A 23,039-nucleotide genomic window follows, 5' to 3' on the forward strand; every position below is an offset into this window, starting at 1 on the left:
ATTAATTTACTACTAAAACTAGGTTTTATTTAAGGCTGAAAATATTATGTCTCCAGTAATTTAGAAGCTTTAAGAGATAGATTAAGGACAGTCATGTGCAGCATTTGGTTATCTAATTGCTGACTTTCATATAGTTTGCACTTACCTTTACTTCTGATCTAAATCACATAACCTATTGACGCAATAAATACGACTTATGGGACCAGCTCTGGAAATCACATTCAATAATTTAAAGCAGCAATTGACAATAATCTCTATAACGTCTTTCACCCTAACAAGATTTCTATGCTCCTCCAAATGCAAGCCCCTTGCACATCCTGATAACTTTTGTCCCACCATTGATGGCTTCGCCTTCAATTGCTTGGGGCCTAATCTGTGGAATTTTCTCCCCAAACCTTTCTGGCCCTCAACATCTCCCTCTTCTTAAGCAGCTTCTCAAAATCAACTTTTTTTCTGGTCTTGATATCGAATTTTGGTCGTGAAGCTGACTGTGGGATGTTTTTCCAGATTAAAGCACCCAAATAAATGCAAATTCCCGGAATGTGGTCTACTCTAGTGCTTAACTTGAATGGATCAGAGAGACAGGTCACATATTTTATCTGTCAACCTGCTCTGCAGTTTGGAACGAGACATCCTTGCTTCAGTAGAAATTGAAAAATAAAGATTTAAAAATAACAAATGTTGTATTTCAATTTATCACTCATACACAATCCATGGACATCTTCAGAATTTATAAAGCAAGGTGATAAAAATTTATGGCCCAGATGTTTCTGGGTTGTTTGGATGTAACTGCAACATAGCACGAGATCAACAATGGATATTTTTCCAGAGGAAATTTGAGCATAATTGATTTGCACTGGTTTTATGCTGCAACTTCACAAGAACAAAGTTTCCTTGACCACATGGGTCACGTTCGACGACTTCTGCTGCCCATTCACAAATAACCACACCAGGCTAAAGAGCAACTTGCATAAGCCTTCCACATCTACTGCAGTGATACACTAGTGCGTAATTACTTCAATAATTGACGCATAATGCAGTCACCTATTGTTGAACTAACTGGTAGCATCACTGCAGTTCTCGGTTTCAAAGCCTGATAGTGATTGACGCTTCTCATTTTGATATACCGTCTTTATTTCCTTCCATACAAATCATTCTAATTGTCAACTAGAATCAGCGTAAGTGATTGAAATACTTCTTCAAATTCCCCTCCAGTGAACCCTCAACTGATTTCAATTAATGTTCAACTTGACTGCATGAACTGCCTTCCCTGATTGAACTGCGTAAGTTACTATGTAAGTTCTTAAGCCCGGTGGTCACAGACTTTAATTCTTTACCACTCATCTTTTGTCAACTTAAGCACCTCCACAGAGATCCTACAATCAGTTATTTAATCATTATTATTTAATTTGTGAAAATGGAGATTAGAGGAACATGAGGAGGCGAGGCATCCCCTTAAAGCTGCGCTGTCATTCAGTCAAATTGTGATGGATCTGAGGCTTCCCACAAACAAGAGACAGGTTGATGCAATTCTCAGTGCTGCACGCCTCAAATTAAGACCAACCCAATTGTGCGATATAATAATAAAGAAAATTGTACGGAATCAGGGATCTGGTTTTAGCATCTATGAGCATCTGAACATATGAATCAAGTGCAGGAGTAGGCCATTCCACCTCTTCCATTCAATGAGACCATGGTTGATCTATTTGTGTTTAGCATTCTACATTCCCATCTATCCTCAACAACTTCTGACTCTCTTGTCTAACAAGAATTTAATCAAGGGTGACACGGTGGCACAGTGATTAGCACTGCTGCCTCACAGCACCAGGGACCCGGGTTTGATTCCAGCCTTTGGCAAATGCCTGTGAGGAGTTTGCACATTCTCCCTGTACCTGTGCGGGTTTCCTCTGGGTGCTCTGGTTTCCTCCCACAGTCCAAAGATGTGCAGGTTAGGTGGATTGGACGTGCTAAGTTGCCCATAGTGTTCAGGGAGGTGTAGATTAGGTGGGTTATAGGAGGTTCGGTCTGGGTGGGATGCTCTGAGGTTTGGTGTGGACTTGTTGGACTGAAGGGCCTGTTTCCACACTGTAGGGATTCTATGGCATTCTATTCTAAGAATCCGTCCACATCAACAAATATGTACTGACCCACCTTCGCCTTGTTTTGAGGCAGAGTGCTCCAAAGTTGCACAAACCTCTGCAAAAGCAAAAAAATCTCCATAACATTCATTGGGCTATGTTTGGAATATTGCATGCAATTCTGGTCTCCCTGCCATAGGAAGGATATTGTGAAACTTGAAATGTTCAGAAAAAAATTACAAGCATGTTGCCAGGGTTGGAGGGTTTGAGCTACAGGGAGAGGCTAAATAGGGTGGGGCTATTTTCCCTGGAGTATTGGAGACTGAGGGGTGACCTTATAGGGGTTTATAAAATAATGAGGGGCATGGATAAGGAAATAGATAAGGACTCTTTTTTCCCCTGGGGTGGGGGAGTCCAAAACTAGAGAGCATAGGTTTAAGGTTTGAAGGGAAGGATTTATAAGGGGCCTAAGGGGCGACCTTTTATTGCAAAGCGTGGTGTGTGCATGGAATGAGCTGCCAGAGGGAATGGTGGAGGCTGGTATAATTGCAACATTTAAAAGCTATCTGGTGGGGTATATGAAGAGGAAGGGTCAAATGCTGACAATTGGGACCATATTTACTTAGGATATGTGGTTGGCATGATTGAGTTGGATTGAAAGGTCTTTTTCCATGCTGTACATCTCTATGACTCTGTCTCTGTCAGAAACAGGTGATCCCTTATTTTGTACCAGCACCCCTTGGTTCTGGAGCCACCCAGAAGACGAAACATCCTTTCTACATTCATCTTGTTAAGTCTATTCATGATCATATAAATTTTAATCAAATCATGCCTCACTCTGCTAAATTCCAGTGAAGACAAACACTGTCCAATCTTTCCCCAAAAGATACTCTGCTCATTTGGCATAACAGTATGGTACACCTCCTCTTAACCACATCCAATTCATTCACATCCTTCATTAAATAAACAGACTACAACTGTTTGCAGTGTTCCTGTTCAATTTTAGAATTGTAGAAGTTTCACACTTAGGTTTCTTAACAGGTTCTACTTGTTAGAAGTTAGCATGATGAAGATCCATTTTATTTGTGCTATACTTATTTGTTTAAAGGAAAAAAGGGTACAAAATGAAATGCGTTAGCAAGTAGGTGCATAACTTCCATTTCATCCAACAGAGTGCGTCCATAACAACCCAATCACAGAAAGTTACAGCACAGAAGGAGACCATTTGGTTCATTGTGCCTACATTGGTTCTAAAGATATTTTTGAACCAACTTGTTCAGAGGTGTTATTATGTGCCTCTGGAGCAGGTGGGACTTGAACCTGGGCCTCCAGGCTCAGGGATATGGACACCACAACAGGATCTTCCACCAGTTCTATGGTGTTTGGATTCCCTTGGTCGTTAATCAGTGTTTTCATCCGCTTACTAACAGGGGTCTGTGTTGATTGGACAGGAAGGAGGATACGTATAAATGTCGAGGAGGCACACAAGTTCTTCTCCAATCAGATACCCTCATCTGGCAACAACTGCTGAGCCTCTCTATTCCTGTCTGTTCCGATCAGGGAAATACTCACAGAAAGGTTAAACTTTGACTCTCCATCATCTGACAATTTTGAACATAATTTTATGGGAAGACTGAGCTGTTTAGATGGTTCTTGCTTTGTTCTGGGTCTGACCAAGAAAGCTCGGTGGGAAGTTGAAAACATGAGTTCCCATTGGCAAGACTGGAACAGTGACTGACATAAATGTTGATGTAATTTACACAATGAGGAAATTCCAGGCTCTAGAAAAACAGGATAGCTGTGGCTTGGACAAGCTCAGTTACCAAATGATAATAATTTGCCTCTACATATAACAGCTTTTACATGAGAACCATTCTCAGGCACATGAGAAACTGAATAATAAGAGAAATCTTGTCTTCTGTTGCTGAAGTCTGAGTGGGTAGATGGAGGAGGACACTGTTAAATTGAGTCGAAAATTCTTGAGTGTGTGGATTCTGGTCTCCTTCCTATAGCAAGGATGTTGCAAAACTAGAAAAGGTTCAAGAAAGACTGACAAGGATGTTATCAGGGTGGAAGCTTTTGGCTGTAGGGAGAGGCTGAATGGATTTGGGCTTGTTCCCTGGAGCATTGGAGGCTGAGGGGTGACATTATAAAGGTTTATAAAATCATGAGGGGCATGGATAGGGTAAATAGGTAAGGTCTGTTTCCCGGGGTGGGGGAGGCTAAAGCTAGATGGCATAAGTTTAAGGTGAGAGGGGAAAGATATAAAAGGGACCTAAGGGGCAACCTTTTCACACAGAGGATGGTGCATGTATGGGATGAGCTGCCAGAGGAAGTGGTGGAGGCAGGTATGATTACAACATTAAAAAGCATCTGGATGGGTATATGAATAGGAAGGCTTTAGAGGGAAATGGGTCAAATGCTGGCAAAGGGACTAGATTTATACAGGATACCAGATTGGCACGGACGAATTGCATTGAAGGGTCTGTTTCCATGCTGTATTTCTCTATGACTCTATCATCTGCTTGATGCTGAGTCAGTTGACCTTTTTCAGGCCAGCTGAAGTGCAACAGAGTTGCCTTTGCAGTCTGAGCCAGGGAGAGAGGGACTACAATCCAACAAGATTCCCTTTCCCAGATCATTATACCCCCCGGAAAACAAATGATTAACAACTGGCTTTAAGCAGAACGAAGGAGGTACAAATCAGCCTGTCCATTTCTTATCACTTTTGAGATATTTTCTAATCAACTCATACAGAGATGTTATTACACTGGAGTGGAGCAGGGGGAACTTGAACCCAGGCTGTTGAGTTTGGGACACTACCACTATGCCAAAAAGCCCTCCACCGATAAAAGGTGACATTACACCTCTCCACCTCAGTGTGTTAGGAATTTGACTGAGTAAAATCAGGCTCAACCTTGGTGTCAGGGAGGATGGTTAACAGTCCAACAGTGAGTGTACCTTTTAAAAAGGAATAATTAAATAGCTGTGGGGTCTTTGAGGTGCCCTCATTGGCATCGTGAAAGGCATTCCTGACCTACCCTGTGTGACTAATGAGTTGGAGCAAGAGCAGGCACCTTCAGGGAAGGCCAGGGGGAAAATCCGATGGGACATTACAAAACCAAACAAGCAGGCAGCAGAGTTTCCGGTGAGAGTCAGTGTCTATGTCGGTGTCCTTGACCTGAACAGATCTGTCCTTAAAAAGTGGATCACTTGAAGACACAGCGTCGCCCAAAGGTGATAGCAGATGTTCCCAGTAAGAGTAGCTGAAAAGATGAATATGATCCTGATTCCCACCAAGTTATCCCGAGAGGATCTCAAAGGATTCCATTAACCGGAGGCTTTTGTGTAGAGGGAAAAGGGAAAACATATTGCACTGTTCTGAGTCAGTTCATTGATGCTGCTGCTTTTACTTGTAGCTCAGTACGAAACAGCACAGGGGTCTCTGACAAACACCCTCCTTATATCTTCATGACATGCAAAATAAAAAGGTAAAAAAGACAGAAAAATAATTATGTTAGCAAGCAATATGGTTTTAAATTAGCTGTTAACCTTATTTCATCTGAGCTCTATTTTTTCTTAATATGAGTTGACACATTTTCCACGCAGTGTCCTCTCAAACTACAGGTCATTCTCCTTAACCTTTTGCCCACTGTGCCCGACCTCCTTGTTTTGTTGCGCAGAGCTGAACCACGCTCCCTTGTGGCAGGCCATTGAAACTGCAGCTGTTTAATCCTAATGCATCTACACTGTAATAAAGTGTGAAGCCGGATGAACACAGCAGGCCAAGCAGCATCTCAGGAGCACAAAAGCTGATGTTTCGGACCCGCATCTACACTGTACCTGAGTTAGCACAACCGTTACAATGACAACAAAAAAGGCCCAATAACTTCTTTGTGGGTCTGATCTTACTGATATTTTTTCTCCTTTTTTCAGTGTAGTGCATTTATTAAAATTACTAAATTTCTGCTCTTTGATGCTCATTAATAACATGACTTAAATCCAGTGCATCTTCAGACCTCACTTTCTCTAATAATAATTCAGGATTTGTTATTAAAAAAATCGTACTCTCAAATGCTCATTTATTTTGGAAAAACTGTATGATGAAGATGGGGGTCAGACTGCCAACTATGACTAACACATCAGCTAAAAGTGGTTTTCAGCTTTAGCATCTGAATGATTGCCTGAGGGATCGGCTCAGCTAGGAAAGCCCAATGTTCCTTTTACTTTATTTAAAAGTCAGAATGAATGGGAGGAAAGATTCTGGTGCCATGCCACAATGAACGAGTTGGCAAGGTCAAGCTTGGATCTCAGGGTTCCTCTGTACCTCTTTCTTGACAGTCACATCACCAAGCAGTCATTAACTCAAAACAGCCCTCCAAAAAATAACACCCAGAGAAATCAGGTGCAATTCCTTCACATCTACCGTTAATTAAAAATAATCAGTAACTTTCCATGTTAATTTACTCCTCATCAATGCCTTGACTATTTCTCACATTGACTCCATCCAATGAACTCCTGACTGGTCTTGCACGTTCTACCCTCCATAAACATGGGGTTACCTAAAACTCTGATGCCCATGTCTTAAATCAAAGCCAGGTCCTACTCCTTGTGCTCACTGACTTCCCTGACTGAATAACAAAAATTCTCATCCTTGTTTCCAAATTTCTCCAAGGCTTCACTCCTCTCTATCTCTGTAACCTCTTCCAATTCTACAAGGTCCGAGATCTCTGTCCTCCTTCAATTCTGACCTCTTGTGTACTCCCAACTCTAATGACTCCATCACTGAGGCTGTGCCTACAGCTGCGTAGTCTCTGGAATTGCCTCCTTAATCCTTGCTGCCCCTCGAGCTTGCTTTTCTCCTAATGTGCCTTTGCATCACGCTTTATTTTATAATGCTCCTGTGAAGTGCCTTGCAATGTTATATGACAGGCACAATGTAAATACAAATTGTTTTTATCTCCCTATTTCTCTCTACTAAAGGCTGCAAGTGTGATCATGTTTCTAATCCTGTTTTATGAAAATCCACTCTCAGGATGTTGGCATCGTTGGTACAATCAATATATATATCTCTCGCTCCTACAGCTCCTTGAAAACAGCTAGGAATCAATCACATTACTGCAGTTTGGAGTCACATATAGAACAGTCTGGGTAGGAAAGTCAGATTTCTTACCCTACAGAATAGAATATTAGTGAGCCAGTTGGGTTGTTCATGATATTCAGGTAGCTTCATTGTCGCTTTGCCTTCTTTCAGATTTTTATGACAAATTATAATATTAAATTATTGAACTGCCATGGTGGTATTTGAACTTGTATCCCCTGTATGACGACATGTTTAGTCAAGGAAGGTAGCTATCTCAGTGCTACACTAAGTTATATAAATTGAAGTTTCTGAATGAGTTAATGTGAAGTTGCATTAAGTCTTAACCAACGTGATGATGTTGGGGGAGAGAGAATAGGAACTGCGGATGCTGGAGAATCTGAGATAACAAGGTATTCAGCTGGATGAACACAGCAGGCCAAGCAGCATCAAAGGAGCAGGAAAGCTGATGTTTCAGGCCTAGGCCCCTCTTCAGAAGTCTGAAGATGATGTGGGACAGACTTTGAGAGGAAATCTGAGCAGTCTAGCACAAAATCCTGATAGTCTCAAGTAACTAAACATAACTAGTCAATGTGATTTATACCTTTTGTTCTCTAACTAATAAACTGTGTCATTATGTAAGACATGTTCCTTCTCTTGTTAAAATTCACCATTAGTCTATCCTGTACAATTAATACTTAGATAGGTCCTTTGACTCAGCCCTAACTATTTTTGTTAACATAAAGTTTAAAAGAATATTAAGGGCGATTAGTGGCAATGAACTACCCCAACCACAAACTGACCGTAGTTAGTAATCCAGAACTCAGTATGACACATTGATGTGTCAGCTTCATAAACTACCCTTTAATACCCCCTGAATGAGAAACAGGATTAACTGAATGCTCATTTTGTTTCATTGTGTGCAGGAACTTGGTATAAGCTGATGATTCACTTATATCTCTATAAATAGATAAAGACTGGAACTGTGATTATTGAATTAGGTGATAAATGCTTGTAGTATGTAATTTTGTTAATAAACACTGAAGTGTATGAAGATTGGCTCCAATTCTATCCTTCATCAACTGGTTTTCTGGCATGGAACATACAACTCACCTCATTGTTGAGTATCTCCATTTGAAGTAGGCTTTTTAAGTTGGTTGTTTTCATAATGAACACTGTGCAATGCAGCTTCTTCTTCTGTTGGCACCTAGAGATTCATAGATGGTGTCAAGAGTTAATTACATCACAGATACAAAACCATCATGGCCCAAATAGCCTTTTTTGAAGAAATTTCATTTCATTGGCAGAGCAACATTTGCTTCAAACACTTGCAGGTTTTTATTAACTGACTACCAGGTGAATTATTGGTAGATATCAAGCTCACAAGGTGTGGAAGGAGGTTAGACTGAATGATTAAATTTCATTATCAGATGGTGCATGCATGGACAGTGGACAGAATAGGCTTTGTGGGCACAGTGATCTTTCTTTACTTTGGGAACAGCCATTTGGATGGGAATGGCTTATGTTTACAAGAATTCCTTTATAATTGCTTTCTATTTTGTTTACAACATGAAGATGTGCTGTTGATTATCATTTTAAAAAAACATGAAAATTGAAGAGCATTATGCATGAAATTTTACAAATTCTTAGTTCACAGGCCACTCTTAGCAAATGTCTGGTGTGTCAATTTCTGTTGTGTTAAAAAAGAGTTTCTTTACATGGCCTCTGCTTTTTTTGCCAATCAACCCAGGCCACAGGTCTTCTGATGACAAAGTCTTCTAACGTTGGGAATGGTTTCTTTTCATTTACTCAATCAAGGCATAAGGCTTTAAATTAGGAACAGGGAACAGTAAGGCAGATGGGCCAACTGATTTCCTGTTCTCTGAGAACAATTGTTCTCAGCTTTACAATAGCGTAAGGTTAAAAACAGCAGGAGGGAAGTCAAGAAGTTGTGCTTAGCTGATGTTGAGCTGAAGCACATAGAATGCAGGATGAAGGGGAGCCTGACTGACAGAAGGGGAATTTGAGGGATTTCAATGTCCCAGGAAAGAACGAAACACAGTAGGAGACTATTCAAATTCTACAAATGAGACACTCTGATTATGGTGAGCACCTAGTTACATAGTAAATGACTGAATAAACAGAAACCTCTGTGATATGAATTGATACTTAATATTAGTGAAGAAGATTCTTAACTTATGCAGGGTATTAACTAGATCTATTTACCAAAACGACATATAAACAGGCATTCCCAGTTAAGGTTTAACAGATGCACTGATTAACTCTGACAGATGTTAATATGGCAAGAAGTGAATCTAACTTTTAAATATGCTCAATTCCGAAATTTATCACTACAGGGACTAAGTGGATTGATTTACAGGGAGTTGCTGCAGACATAATGGGCTGAATTGCCTACATTTCTGGTGTGCCAAGCCATGTGAAGTAAAAGAAGATACAGATGCTGGGATCATTGATGAGGATTCACAGCTATAGTTGTGCCATAATCGTAAACACCCTCTTGAGCTTACCTCCCAGTACACCTCATCTTCAAAGCAGTTTTCATCTGATGGATCACCCCAGAACGGCAACTTCAGAATGAAACCTTTGGAGAAATGAACCGTCAACATTGATGAGTGACTTTTAAACTGATTTTAAACTATTTTACTTTCCTGGTATGATAAATCTGCACAAATATTTTCTAAACAAGAGATGTTACTACACACCTCTCAAGCAGGTGGAATTCACATTGAGGTCTCTTGGCTCGGAGAAAGGGACACTATCACTGCGCCACAAGAATCCTTGATAAAATTATGTAAGAGGATTGTCAAGACGGACTATTTATGTGGCAATAAAGGAATGGACTGACATGTTTTTACAAATTAAGCAAAGGGCCTACGTTAGCCTATTTGGAGCTATCTCTCTAGATTGTCAACCTAACAATCTCTAATTATAGCAACCTTACTGACCACTAGAAGGGAACAGAGACTCCAGATTCGGTACGATACATTTAGAGGGATGAAGAAATTCTTTGCACGTAGTAAGAAACAAGAGTTGAAGCTGGTTGCCAGGAAGGGTGGTTGAATCTATATAGAGCTAGAGATAGTAATGGGAAGACTGTAGGTTTGGTATAAGGATGAATGAGATCTGGTGGGCTTTTACATCCAAAATCAAATTGTCAAATCAACATTACCACTACTTGTAATAGTTTAATGGAAGCTACTATTCCAAACATTGGAATATCTGATCTTATGCAGAAGAACAACAAATTTTATTCATTCTTTCAGATTAAAGTAAACTATAATCAAGTTTCTTCTAGATTTTTGTAAGTACTCCAGTATGTAATAATATATTAACACCACTAGGTGGTAGGCAAAGTCCAGCCTTTTCATTCCGATCACAGCTTCAGAAACTCAGTCATGATTTCTGAATGAAGCAGGCCTTTAATGAAAAATGTCTGCTAAATCTACCCTCTCTCTCGCTAACAATCACACAAAAATATGCTGAAAATAAATTCAAATGCCATCCTGACGTTCTGATGATTAAAAAGATCTCTGATGAGCAAAACACTGAGTCCAGATATTCTGATGGTCAGGTAGTCCTTGGAGTAGCCCATTCTCCAGTTATGCATCAGGACCTTGTAGAATTCCAGATCCTACAGACTACTTGGGAAATGCTTCAGTTGATCATTACTGAGGGAAAGTTAGATAGTTGAAACACACACACACACACACACACACACACACACACACACACACACACAAACACACACCCATCAACTACAGTTCCCCTGATCAGTTAAACTCCCCAGATCCCTGACTCCCTCCATTGTCCTTTTGTGATGAAATGTGTATGATGTGCAAATAGTAATGCAATTTATACAGCTTAGATTTTAAAATAGTGGCATACGGGATTACCCATTTTCTGAAAGGCTGGAAAACATTTAGGTCAGATAATCCTCTGGAACAGTCACCACTGCAGTATGTATTTAGACAACAGGAGGTAAGAAGAGAAAGGGATATGACATTGAAATAGAGGATCAGCCATGCTCATGCTGAATGGCCACGCAGGCTTGAAGGTCGCAATGGCCTACTCCCACTCCTAGTTTTCATGAGCTTCATGACTCAATCTCCTGCCATTAATTAAATATGTTTACTGGCTGTTGCATTCCATTCTGCTTCATTGCCTAAAATCAGGGTCTAGGCTACCCACCTACAACAGCTCCCCCGCCCACACTCAGAAGGAGAGTGACACACAACGCTGCAGCCTGAAACCCTCCCTGGACACTGGGCGTCCGATCTGCAAATCCGTCCACGAAACCAAAAGCATCAATCAACCTGAAGAGGGGGAAACAGATTGGTCACAATATGATACAGATTCCAAACACAAATAGCTCCAGAACAGGAAAAACCTGGGGTCTTTCTACTGCATGCATTTGATCAGGGGTAGGAGTTACGGCCCCAGTACTGTAGTCACAGGTCATGCATTAACCAGTGCATCATGGTGAAAAGCAAAAATCTTCATGCAGGCAGGCCTGTGTTTAAATAAAAACAGAATATGATAGAAATACTAAGCAAGTCTGGCAGTATCTATTGAGACAGTAACAGGGAGAGGGAGAGAGAGAGAGAGGAGAGAGAGAGAGACACAGAGACAGACAAAATTCATGGCTCAAGTCAAATATGACACTGTGAAATTCTTTTTCTGCTCTGAAGAAGGCTCATAATCAGCTTCAGAGGAGCAGAAAGCTCACGTTTCAGGTCAAGACCCTTCTGGACCCGAAACGACAACTTTCCAGCTCCTCTGATGTTGCTTGGCCTGCTGTGTTCATCTAGCTTCACACCATGTTATCTCAGATTCTCCAGCATCGGCAGTCCCTACTACCTCTGTAACAAGGTTCATAACCAATTTGAGGGTTAACTCTCCATAGATGTTACTGATCTGTTGAACTCTTTTGATATTTTTATTTCATAATTCCAGCATCTGCAGCATTTTACTTTTACTTAACTTTGAATCGTTGGTTAGTATGGAAGGGAATAGTAAATCTATTTGTCTAATGATAATATTGTGAATACCAGGTACAAATAAAAGTCATATTGGACTGGAAACATCAATGGGGCTTTCTGTATGTCATCATACATAGCATATATTAGAGAGATTTTGGTTCTTATTGAAACATTCTTATTGAGTACTTATTGTGCCAGCAGAGGTGGTAGACGCAGACACATTAGCAACTTTTATGATATATCTGAACGGGTACATGGGTTGTCAGGGAGCAAATGGACACACACCCTTAGAAAATAGATGACAGGTTAGACAGAGGATCTCGATCGGCGCAGGCTTGGAGGGCCGAAGGGCCTGTTCCCATGCTGTACTTTTCTTTGTCCTTTGAGGCAGATATCCAGAAGTTTATTAACAGCCAATTACATGCACTAATATGAAATCTCAGACTTCCATGTAAAGATTATGTTATATCCTTGGGTGGATCAGAATGACATTTCATACATAGTTGACTGTTCGCAGCTTCTCTGCTTGCTAACTCTACAGAGACTAACATGACCTTTTATATTAAAGTGTCACATGCCATGATTCCTCTGGTTGTCTTAAAGATGTTGTGCATTTCTGAGATCTATGCAATGATACAAAGCACAGCACATAGTGGCTGAGTGATTCTACTGGATCACATGTTGATCACATCAACATATCCCTGTTGACTGGATACCTCCCTTGTTACAGTGCTGTCTGCTCCACCTACCCTTCTCTGCTATACACTCCTTCAGTTGCAGCTGCAGCAGTGATAGCTCCCACAATGGCTCCAATCACGCCCGGAATACCATGCAGGTTGTGGATGCCACAGGTATCTTGTATCTTAAGGTATTTCTCCAGGAGTGGCTTGAAACAGAAAATCACACCATTAGATCTTGCAAGAACTTTGTTATAAATTTCACGTGTGTCAGTGTCATCTCAGGTCATGGAGTTTGAACATGGAAATTAACACAATGCTTGCAGGTGTTGAGGCTTTTTGCAGTTCGAGAGCAGCAGAAGATTTAGCCAACAGGATTTCCGAACAATTTCAGTATCAAGCTCAAATGTGAATTCGCTGTCCCACAAAATGAGGAGCTTTGATCAATTTCGACATAGGCCTTGCTAATTTCTTTTTCAAAAATGTTATTACAACTAATCCTACAGCCCCGCTAGTGAAGCTGAGATATTGGAACTCACCGAGAGGAAGATGAAGCCTAATGTTGAAATAGTTCCTGACAGAGCTCCAACAATCAGTGATCCATAGGGAGTGAGCATCATTTCTGCAGCTGTGCCAAGAGCCACCCCTCCAGCAAGCGTCCCATTCTGAACGTGAACCTGGCAAGGCAAACGACACAGAATCCCCACAATTAGGCATTCTTTGTGGCTCAGTGCTAACATCCATTTTGGCCAACCTTTCAGTCATCCTGTCCATGCCTGAATACTTAAGTATGCATGCACACTTGCACAACACACTTGCACATAGACATTGGGGAGAGTGTGTGTATACATGTTAGTATGCCCATGTAAGTGTGTCCATGCGCATGTGCATTGTACACCTGTGCGCACATGCACATACGCATACTTACATAGACATACAAGCCCATATATCACACAGCCACCAAAAAGCCCATGTGTACAAGCCTACAGGACATCATTCTGGACATAGGTGCATGCACACATTTATAACCATATGCATTTACACACTTGGACTGGTACACACACAAACACACACACACACACACACACACACACACACACACACACACACACACACACACACACACACACACACACAGTGGTACACATGCAGGTACACAATTACGTTTATGTAGGGTTTGGGATAATGATCAGGAAATACTAGCTGAATAGCCCCTCTCTCCTCCCTGTCCCATCTTCTAGCTACCCTCTCGCTCACACCCCTAGCTATGATGAAAAAGGCACCTCCCTTTTCCTTATTCCAGTTTCAATTCATTGGAACAAGAGGAGCTCATCAAGCCCCTTGAGCCTCTTTGACCATCGAATTGCATGTTAGCTGATCTGTACCTTAACTATATCTTCTTATTTCAGTCACTTTGCTCAGTGATATGTTTCAACTCAACTGTGATGGGAAAGATTGAGAAATGTTGGAATTGGTAAAGTTACCAGGGAAAGCAGTGTGTCATTCCATTGACCTGAGCTAGAATTGAACATGACTGTAGAAGAGTGTTTGTCAGAGTGTAATAGGGGCTCTAGGAGACATACTGTGTTACATCGAAGGTGATGGGCAGGGTCATGAGCCCTGCAGCAGGAGCAACAACAGGGCCTGTGATTTCTGTCCATGTGCATGTGCCTGGAGGTGGAAGGTCAGTGTCACACCAACAGATTCGATAAAGTGGCATGAGTGAGGTCTAGTAAGATTCAGTCCCAATTCCAAAGAGGAGTCACATGGGACTCAAAACATTAACTCTGCTTCTATTTTCACCGATGCTGCCAGACCTGCTGAGTTTCTCCAGCTTTCTTACCATGTTAATTTTGCCCTTCTTCTCAAAGACGCTGGAAATGGCAATGGCAGTGAGGACACTTGCGGCCAGTGAGCAATAGCTGTTGATGACACCACGATGCTGGGCATCCCCATGGTTTGAAATTGCGGAGTTGAAGCTGGGCCAGAACATCCAGAGATAGAGAGTTCCTGAGGGGGAGTGCAAAAGCCCTTGTCAGCCCTGAGCACAATGTTCACGTTTTTGTGCATTAAAACTTAAAAGCTTTTAGACAAAGTCTACTTTCTAGTAAAAGTTTAATTTCAACCAACGTTCTGCTGACTCTTCTTTACGTGTATTTTAATAAATATTTTTAATCAACTTGTTCAGACATTTTATGACACACTTCTCAGGTAGATGGGAAATGAACCCATCTCTTTTGGCTTAGAGCTAGGGACACTAACAATGCATCACAAGACTATCATTTGCATATTTTTATACAAATGACTGATTAGTTCACAAAACCCTGCTTGCCTTGTTAACTTTAATTCTTAGGTATTCAGCACCCTATTAACAGAATTAAATACTCGTACAAACATGAAAGTAAGGTTTCTTGCAGATTTCTCTCTTTTAATTAAAATAGTCATGAGAAAATATGTAAAGTGATAACATATTGTTTGTTGGAAAATATCAGCAGGTCTGATTCCTTTAAATCATTAAACTCTGATGTCGTTCCAGTGATGCTGCCAGATCTGCTGACTCTTTCCAGCAATTTCTGTTTTTGTTTCTGATTTCCAGCTTCCACAGTTCTTTTGTAATTTTTAATAATATGACATATTGCATTATTATGCAGTCTTTAACAAACCCTATATTCTACTGCAGCTTAAAAAATTAATAATGTTACAAAATGAATCATTCTTTATTCTTACTACTGGTTAGAATGTAAGACACTTGTCCCAGTTCAAGAACTTCCACAATTTTTTTTAAAATAAACATCACTTCTTGTAAAGCTATCCAGTAGCTGATTAATTAGGTCAACCTATTTTACTTTTGAAATGCCCTTTGTTTAAAACACTTTGAGCGGACAATATGTGTCCAATTGTGGGCCCCACATCTCAGGAAGGACATACTCGCCCTGGAGAGTGTCCAGCGGATATTCACATGGATGATGCCTGGAATGGTAGGTTTAACGTACGATGAACGGCTGAGGATCCTGGGATTGTACTCATTAGAGTCTAGAAGGTTGAGGGGAGATCTAATAGAAACTTACAAGATAATGTATGGTTTAGAAGGGGTTGACGCTGGGAAGTTGTTTCCGTTAGGAGGGGAGACTAGGACCTGTGGGCACAGCCTTAGAATTAGAGGGGGTAAATTTAAAACGGAAATGAGGAGACATTTCTTCAGCCAGAGAGTGGTGGGCCTGTGGAATTCATTGCCACGGAGTGCAGTGGAGGCTGGGATGTTAGATGCCTTCAAGGCAGAGATCGCCAAATTCTTGATCTCACAAGGAATCAAGGGCTACGGGGAGAGTGCAGGGAAGTGGTGTTGAAATGCCCATCAGCCATGATTTAAATGGCGGAGTGGACTTGATGGACCGAATGGCCTTACTTCCACTCCTATGTCTTATGGTCTTATGGTCTAATATGCCAGGGTAATAAGTATCAATGTAGCATTCTATAATCACATTATTCCAGATTGGCCCTCTATAGACTTCCTTTAAAATGCTAGATAAATGCATAGCCATATTGGTTGCTTCTACCACCATAAGTGCCTCTGTAACTGAGATGCATTTAATTACACTTCTCAAAAAAAATTTTCTTCAATTTCCAATCTAATGGACAACATTTACCATTTCTTCTCAATAATAAGACATGAATACAGCTGTATTTGAAAAATCATTGGTAAGATTGGCATGTTTGTTGAACCAATTCTCATTGTTTCTGGATCATCAAGGGATGGAAAGCTGAGTGTACATTGCTCTAAACTTAAGCGCTCTAACACTCCAATCGCTGGAAAATTGTTGGAGCAGTGTAGACTGGAGTGCCTCTCAGGACAATGTGGAATTGGCTGACTGTGAAAATTGCACAGGAAATTGAATCTTCTGAAAGGCAATTCTCTTCCATCCAGAATCCTCCAAAAAATCCTTTAAAGTTATAGAATTCAGATAATTCTGATTTATCATTACCCAGGGAAAATTAAAGGATTAAATACCTGTCTGACTCCTGGCTAAATATTAAATTAACCTCCTGACTCACCACTGCCCCTCCACAACTATCCCTTAAAAAATGCCATGTCAGTTACTCCATGGACGAGAATTTCCAAAGATCCCAAACCATTTCACCTCCACTGACACTTCCAATGTAACCCAATCCAACCCTCCCCACTTAATTGACACTAACGGAAGTATCTGTGTTGCTTTTTTAAAAAATGTCTAATTTGCCTTCAGCACTTCTGCAACAGTAACATGTTTCAACATGGCTCTCAATTCTAACACATCATAACTTGGATCTGGTCTGGCTTGTATGTGTAACCCAATTGAACTTCTCAGCTGATCTGCCTCCTACATAATTGTAGAGTCTTTCCTTTATGAGGATCTATTTCAATTTATCAGGATCCTATTACCATTCTCTAGTTAAGACTCGATTCAACGTTATCCTGACTTAATCTGTCTCATCTCCAATCCTCTTTATTGAAAAAGCTCTTCAAGTCTCACTTACAATATTTAATTCTGCTTTAAGCCTTTAAATGACAATATTTTCAAATTTCCTACTCCTATTCCACAAAAAAAACTACATGCAACATAAAGATGCCTCAAAATTTCCTCCCACAGTGCCAAAGAACATGGCAGGGTCTGCTTTTAATTGGAGACAATCCAATTTTAATAGTATGAACCTTGCTGAGGTGGATCAAACTCTAGAGGGATAACTTATAGCACTACATTTGGAAGTTTCACAAGTGAAAATGAAAGTATGCGTGGATGCAATTAAAAAGTTTCAAATGGGAGATTGGGTATTGGTATTGTTTTTATAGGATGAATTTCTGAAAGTGAAATTCAGTGGTTCATACAAAGTAGTTAGGAGGATGAGTAAAATGAATTATCTGATCATTATCACTTACTGTAGAAAGAAGAGTCGTGTTATGTCACATAAACATGTTGAAAACCTATTGTTCCATAACAAAGGAGCTTGTGTGTCAGGTAATAAGAGCAGGGAAGGAGACAGAAATGATAAGAGTGAGTTGGAAGGAGAGGTAGGCATTTTCAAAATAAACATCATACAAATTGATTAGCTAACACAGAAAAACTGGGGCAGTTAGAAAGTGTGTACTCACATTTAGAGAAAGAAGAATGGTAGGATCTTCTAAGATGACTCCAAAAATAATCTGCAAAGATACACCTGTACGTATTACAGCAGCTAGGCATAATGTGGATGCAGGAGTGTCAGTGCCAATAAACAGCATCCTTGTTAGTTGAGCCCAGATAAACATGCTTAGGTGAAAATCCTGGGACTTTTAGCAATGTATGGGGTTTATTGGAAATTTGTACACAATTTCAGCATATCAGTTGTACCTGTGATATATTTGTTGAAGGAGCATGTAAAAATGGCCCAGTCAGATCGTGAAGCTGTCATTGAGAAGCTGAAGGTAATTCTGACAAATGAACTGGTGTTGGCCACCCTTGATTTTTTTCCAGACCTTTCAAAATGGTGATTGATGCTAGTGACTTGGGGATGGGTGCAATATTGATTCAAGATGATGAGTAAAGAATGGAGAAATCAATGGGTACTTCGTTCATAGAATAAACAGTTTCAGGAGAAATATTCTACTGTGGAAGAGGAGACTTTGGAATTATTATTGACTCTTCAGCACTTTGATGTCTATGCACCACATGGCAACAGAGAAATATTAATCTGCACAATTGTAATCCAGTGGCATTCATTGAAAAGTTTACTACACAAATTAGATGGAATCTTTTGTTGAAACTATTTATGGTAAAGATTATTCACATTGGTGGAAAAGATAATATAATTACAGATGCATTGTCCCAACTATAAGATAATAGAATACAGTAAAGGCTTAAGAAATGATAAGGTTGTGTAAGTGAGATGAAGGGTGAATACATGTAAGTCTCATGTTTTGTGTTTTCTGCATCACATATTGTGTGATGAAACATCTTTTTGAAATGCCATTTCAGTTTATAAGGATGGAGGTAAGTAAGTACTGTCTCTTCCCTTTTTTTCTGTATTTTGATTGTGAACTGAAATGATAAAAGGATTGGTTTACAGCACTGGACTGAGGGAGGAATTGCTGTATTTTTAAAATCAAGTCACTGAAACTCATTATAAGTCTTATTTACACTACTGCTTTGCTCAACAATTGGGGAGGCTGTTGTAAGCAGGGCTGGCACCTGAGTGTGGGTCATTGAATTTATACAAGGCAAGGTTAGATGGAAATTTAGTGGACGAGAGAGAGAGGGGTTATCGGTGGAGTGTGCAGAGGCAGGAAGGTGGATTTTAAATCATAACTTTATCAACCATAATCTTACTGAAATGTGAAGCAGGCTCAAAACGAGCAAATGGCTGACTCCTGTTTCTGCGTTCCCACGTTCCCAGTTTCAAGCTATACGAACATGGCTGTCAACTGCCTACATTTGAAATAAACTTCGCCAGCCCTGTTACAGAAATAACACACTTCATTTTCTGATGTTGGCTTCTCAGGTGAAGGCTGAGAACTGATTCCTCAATAGGCCAGGAATTTTGGCCCATTCGTAAGATTTCCAGTCATTCCCACTTTAGGAAATATTTTCTTTACTTATATACATTTAAAGTGATTAATAACCTGGTACGTCGGTAGTAGTGGTATCGTGTGAAAACTAGAAGTTGTGGGACCCAGTCTAGGTCCAATAAAAAAGGAATCAGCAGAAGAGGTGGCAGGCAGGGATCCAGAGTCGTGCAAAAAAGATGACAAGCAAAACAGAGGGGAGGGTGGTGACACAGAAGAGTAAAGCCACTACTCAGAATAGATGGCAGGTAGAGAATCAGAGAGGTTCCAGGCAGCAAAGCAATACATGTACTGGCTCCAGATGAGTGGGACCATGAATGGTTCCCTGGGGAAACTCAGGAATTGGTGACTCAGTCTTGGCAACCAGTCTGGAAAGATGAATTTAAACCACCAAGAGGTGCACAAGTGTTCAGGCACTCAATGACGGGGAGTTTGTGGAAGGCGTTCAGAAATGGAACCTTCAAGAGTGGAACCTTTGAGTGGAAATACTTCTGAAGGATGAGTAAGCATTCAAAAATTTGTTGTAATTCAGTTATAACTGACCTTTCGCTGATTTGCTAACAAATGTGAGGTCACGCCTATCATCTAATGTGCAGGGCATTGCATTTGACAATAGTCTGCTTGCTAATTCATATTTGGCTCAGGCTAATGTTGGATGTTAGAGTATAAGATGGACACCACAAGTTATTTTACTTTGATCATTATAGTAATGCTTACGTTTGTTTGCTCAAACCAATGGAATCCTGTGGTTTTATTCTATTTGTAAAGACTGAGCTTGCCAAACTTCATCTAATTTAATGAACTAGTCACCGATTTCTAACCAGACCACAACCACACTTGGAGATTTGATCTGAGGTCATTCACCCTATTTGCTCCCATGGTAAACTCATTTGGTAATGCTTAGTGGTTAATTCTTCAGTCCAAAGTGAGAACTTGCACAGAGATGAGGTATACAGCTATGGTTTCTGAGATTTCAGTGGGCATCTTGTGGTTATTTAGGGATAACTAATAGTTCTTATGTTGAATTGATGTCTGAAAATTATTCATGTTTTCTTCTGATTAACAGAGTTGGTAGTTGCAGATCAATGTCTGCCTGGTTTAACCTAAAAGCAATAAAGCCAGGGATGTTTCTCACCTGAACCTTACAGTAACAGGTAAGTGGGGCTGAATTTTACCAGCTTTTTGAAGATAAATAGGGTGAGAAAGATGATGGCTGATTTTTTACAGAAATAACAGAGGATATGCGGCATAGAAATATGCCCTGGATACTGCAAAGGCTGTGGGCCCTGACAATATTCTAGTCATAATACTAAAGACCTGTGTTCCAGAACTTGCCGCACCCCTATCCAAGCTGTTCCAGTACAGTTACAAAACGGGCATCTACCTGACAATGTGGAAAATTGCCTATGTATACCCTGTACACAAAAGCAGGACAAATGCAACCCAGGCATTTACCACCCTTAATCAATTCTCGATCATCAGTAAAGTGAATGGAAGGTATTGTCAACAGTGATATCAAGCAGCATCTGCTCAGTAACCTTCATCAGGGTCTAGGCCCAAAACATCAGCTTTTGTGCTCCTGAGATGCTGCTTGGCCTGCTGTGTTCATTCAGCTCCACACTTTGTTATCTCTGCTCAGTAATAACCTGCTCAATGACACCCAGTTTGGGATCCAGCAGGACCACACAATTCCGGACCTCAATACAACGTTCGTTCAAACTTTTGCAAAACAACTGAATTCAGAGGTGAGGTGAGAGTGACTGTCCCTGATATCATGGCCATATTTGACCAAGTATGGCATCAAGGAACCTGAGCAAAACTGAAGCCAATGTGTGTCAGGAGGAAATGTCTCCAATGGTTGGAGTCATACCTGGCACTTTGGAAGATGGCTGTGACTGCTGGAGGTCAGTCATCTCAGCTCCAGGACATCTCTGCATGACTTCCTCAGAGTAGTGTCCTAGGTCCAACCATCTTAGCTGTTTCATCAGTAACCTTCCCTCCATCATTAGGACAGATGTGGGAATGTTCACTGAAGATTTGCACAATATTCAGCTCCACTCATGACTCCGCAGAAACTGAAATAGTCCATATCCAAATGCAACAAGACCTAGGCAATAATCAAGCTTGGGCTGAAAAGTGGCAAGTAACATTCACATTACACAAATGCCATCTCCAATAAGAGACAATCTAGTCATCATCCCTTGATATTCAATGGCATAACCATCACTAAATCCTACACAATCAACATCCTGTGAATTGCCATTGACCGAAACTGAACATTCACCACATAAACAGAGTGGCTACAAGAGCAGTCCAGATGCTGGGGAAACTGCAGCAAGTAGCTCACCTCCTGACATTCCAAAGCCTGTCCACCATCTACAGGTCAGGAGTGTGGCAAAACATACCACACTTGTCTGGATATGTACAGCTCTCACAACACTCAAGAAGCTTGACACCAATCAAGGATGAAGCAGCTTGCCTGAATGACACCATATTCATAAACATTAGTCAATATACCATCGATGGTCAGTAACTGCAATGTGTGTTATGTACAAGATACACTACAGATATTCAGCAAAGATCCTCAGACAGCACCTTCCAAACCCACGACCACTTCCATCTCAAAGGACTTCGGCAGCAGGTGGGAACACCACCACCTGCCAGTTCCCCTCCATTTCACTGAACATCCTGACTCGAGAATGCCTTTGCTGTTTCTTCCGTGTCACTGGGTCAATATCCTGAAATTACCTCCGTAAAGACATCGTGGGTCAACACATGGACTGCAGTGGTTCAAGAAGCCCACCAGCGTCTTGTCAAATGTAACTAGGGCTGGGCAAGAAATACTGGCCAGCCAGTGACAATCACACATCCACATTCCCACAAGTGAATAAACAAAAAGGCTATGGCAGCAAACTACACTGCAGTGTACCACTGTTCATCAAAGAAGTGTCTCCCCCTTCGCCAATCCCATTTCACCACACTTTCAAACATAGTAGTGGAACCTCTGACATAGATAACTAAAAAGGCAGCTCAAGATTTTCAATTGGTAACTCAGGACTTCATCAAAACTGATGGACAAAGTCCTTTTGTACTTTGAGCTGAACACCAGTTAACATGTCAGAGGCATTCATCGGTCATGTAAATTATTTAGAGATTGCCCAAGTTGTCAACAAAATCTTTCAGTTCATTTAACCTGTGCATTATGCATCAAGAGGAAAATCTTCTCTTTATGGAGATCCAACTGAGTTGCATTAAATTAGTGATTAGAGAGATTGAACAACGATTAAAATTTCTTCTTGAGGTGTGGGCTTCTGGACCGTACATTCTGCTTCATTGAAGTTTCCTTTCCTCTTTGAAAGTTCTTAAATTCGCCAAAACATCAGTGAAGGAAGTCGCAAGTCACAGGTACAGTGGAACTGTCAATATTTGTCATCATTACTGCTCCAAAACTGGTAGTAATGTGTGGAGTCCCTAAAGGCTCAGTTAAGTGTGAAAATCTAAATAACTGCAATCAATTAGAAATCACTGAGCTGACAAGAAATTCCCCTCTCACATAATAATATCACTGTTAAAAAGTTCCCTCTGTTCTGGTTAATGAAGCAAAATGCTGATAGCAGTATTCTAGGT

At 40.6% G+C, this 23,039-nt stretch overlaps 1 protein-coding gene across 1 annotated transcript in view; it reads right to left on the reverse strand.

The window, feature by feature from the left end:
- Window positions 1–664: 664 nt before the first annotated feature.
- Window positions 665–23,039, reverse strand: part of rhcgb (Rh family, C glycoprotein b) — a 34,154-nt gene continuing 11,779 nt past the window's right edge. Inside the window, exons 5-11 of the mRNA XM_048563142.2 lie at window positions 14,679–14,845; window positions 13,375–13,512; window positions 12,908–13,044; window positions 11,368–11,492; window positions 9,687–9,760; window positions 8,272–8,365; window positions 665–5,545 (exon numbers count right to left, since the gene is read on the reverse strand). Of these exons, the coding sequence (XP_048419099.1) occupies window positions 8,273–8,365; window positions 9,687–9,760; window positions 11,368–11,492; window positions 12,908–13,044; window positions 13,375–13,512; window positions 14,679–14,845 (734 nt within the window). The 3' untranslated portion in view covers window positions 665–5,545; window position 8,272. The remainder of the gene's footprint in view (window positions 5,546–8,271; window positions 8,366–9,686; window positions 9,761–11,367; window positions 11,493–12,907; window positions 13,045–13,374; window positions 13,513–14,678; window positions 14,846–23,039) is intronic.

The sequence above is a fragment of the Stegostoma tigrinum genome, chromosome 33 (genome assembly GCF_030684315.1).
Source record: "Stegostoma tigrinum isolate sSteTig4 chromosome 33, sSteTig4.hap1, whole genome shotgun sequence".
NCBI lineage: Eukaryota > Metazoa > Chordata > Chondrichthyes > Orectolobiformes > Stegostomatidae > Stegostoma > Stegostoma tigrinum.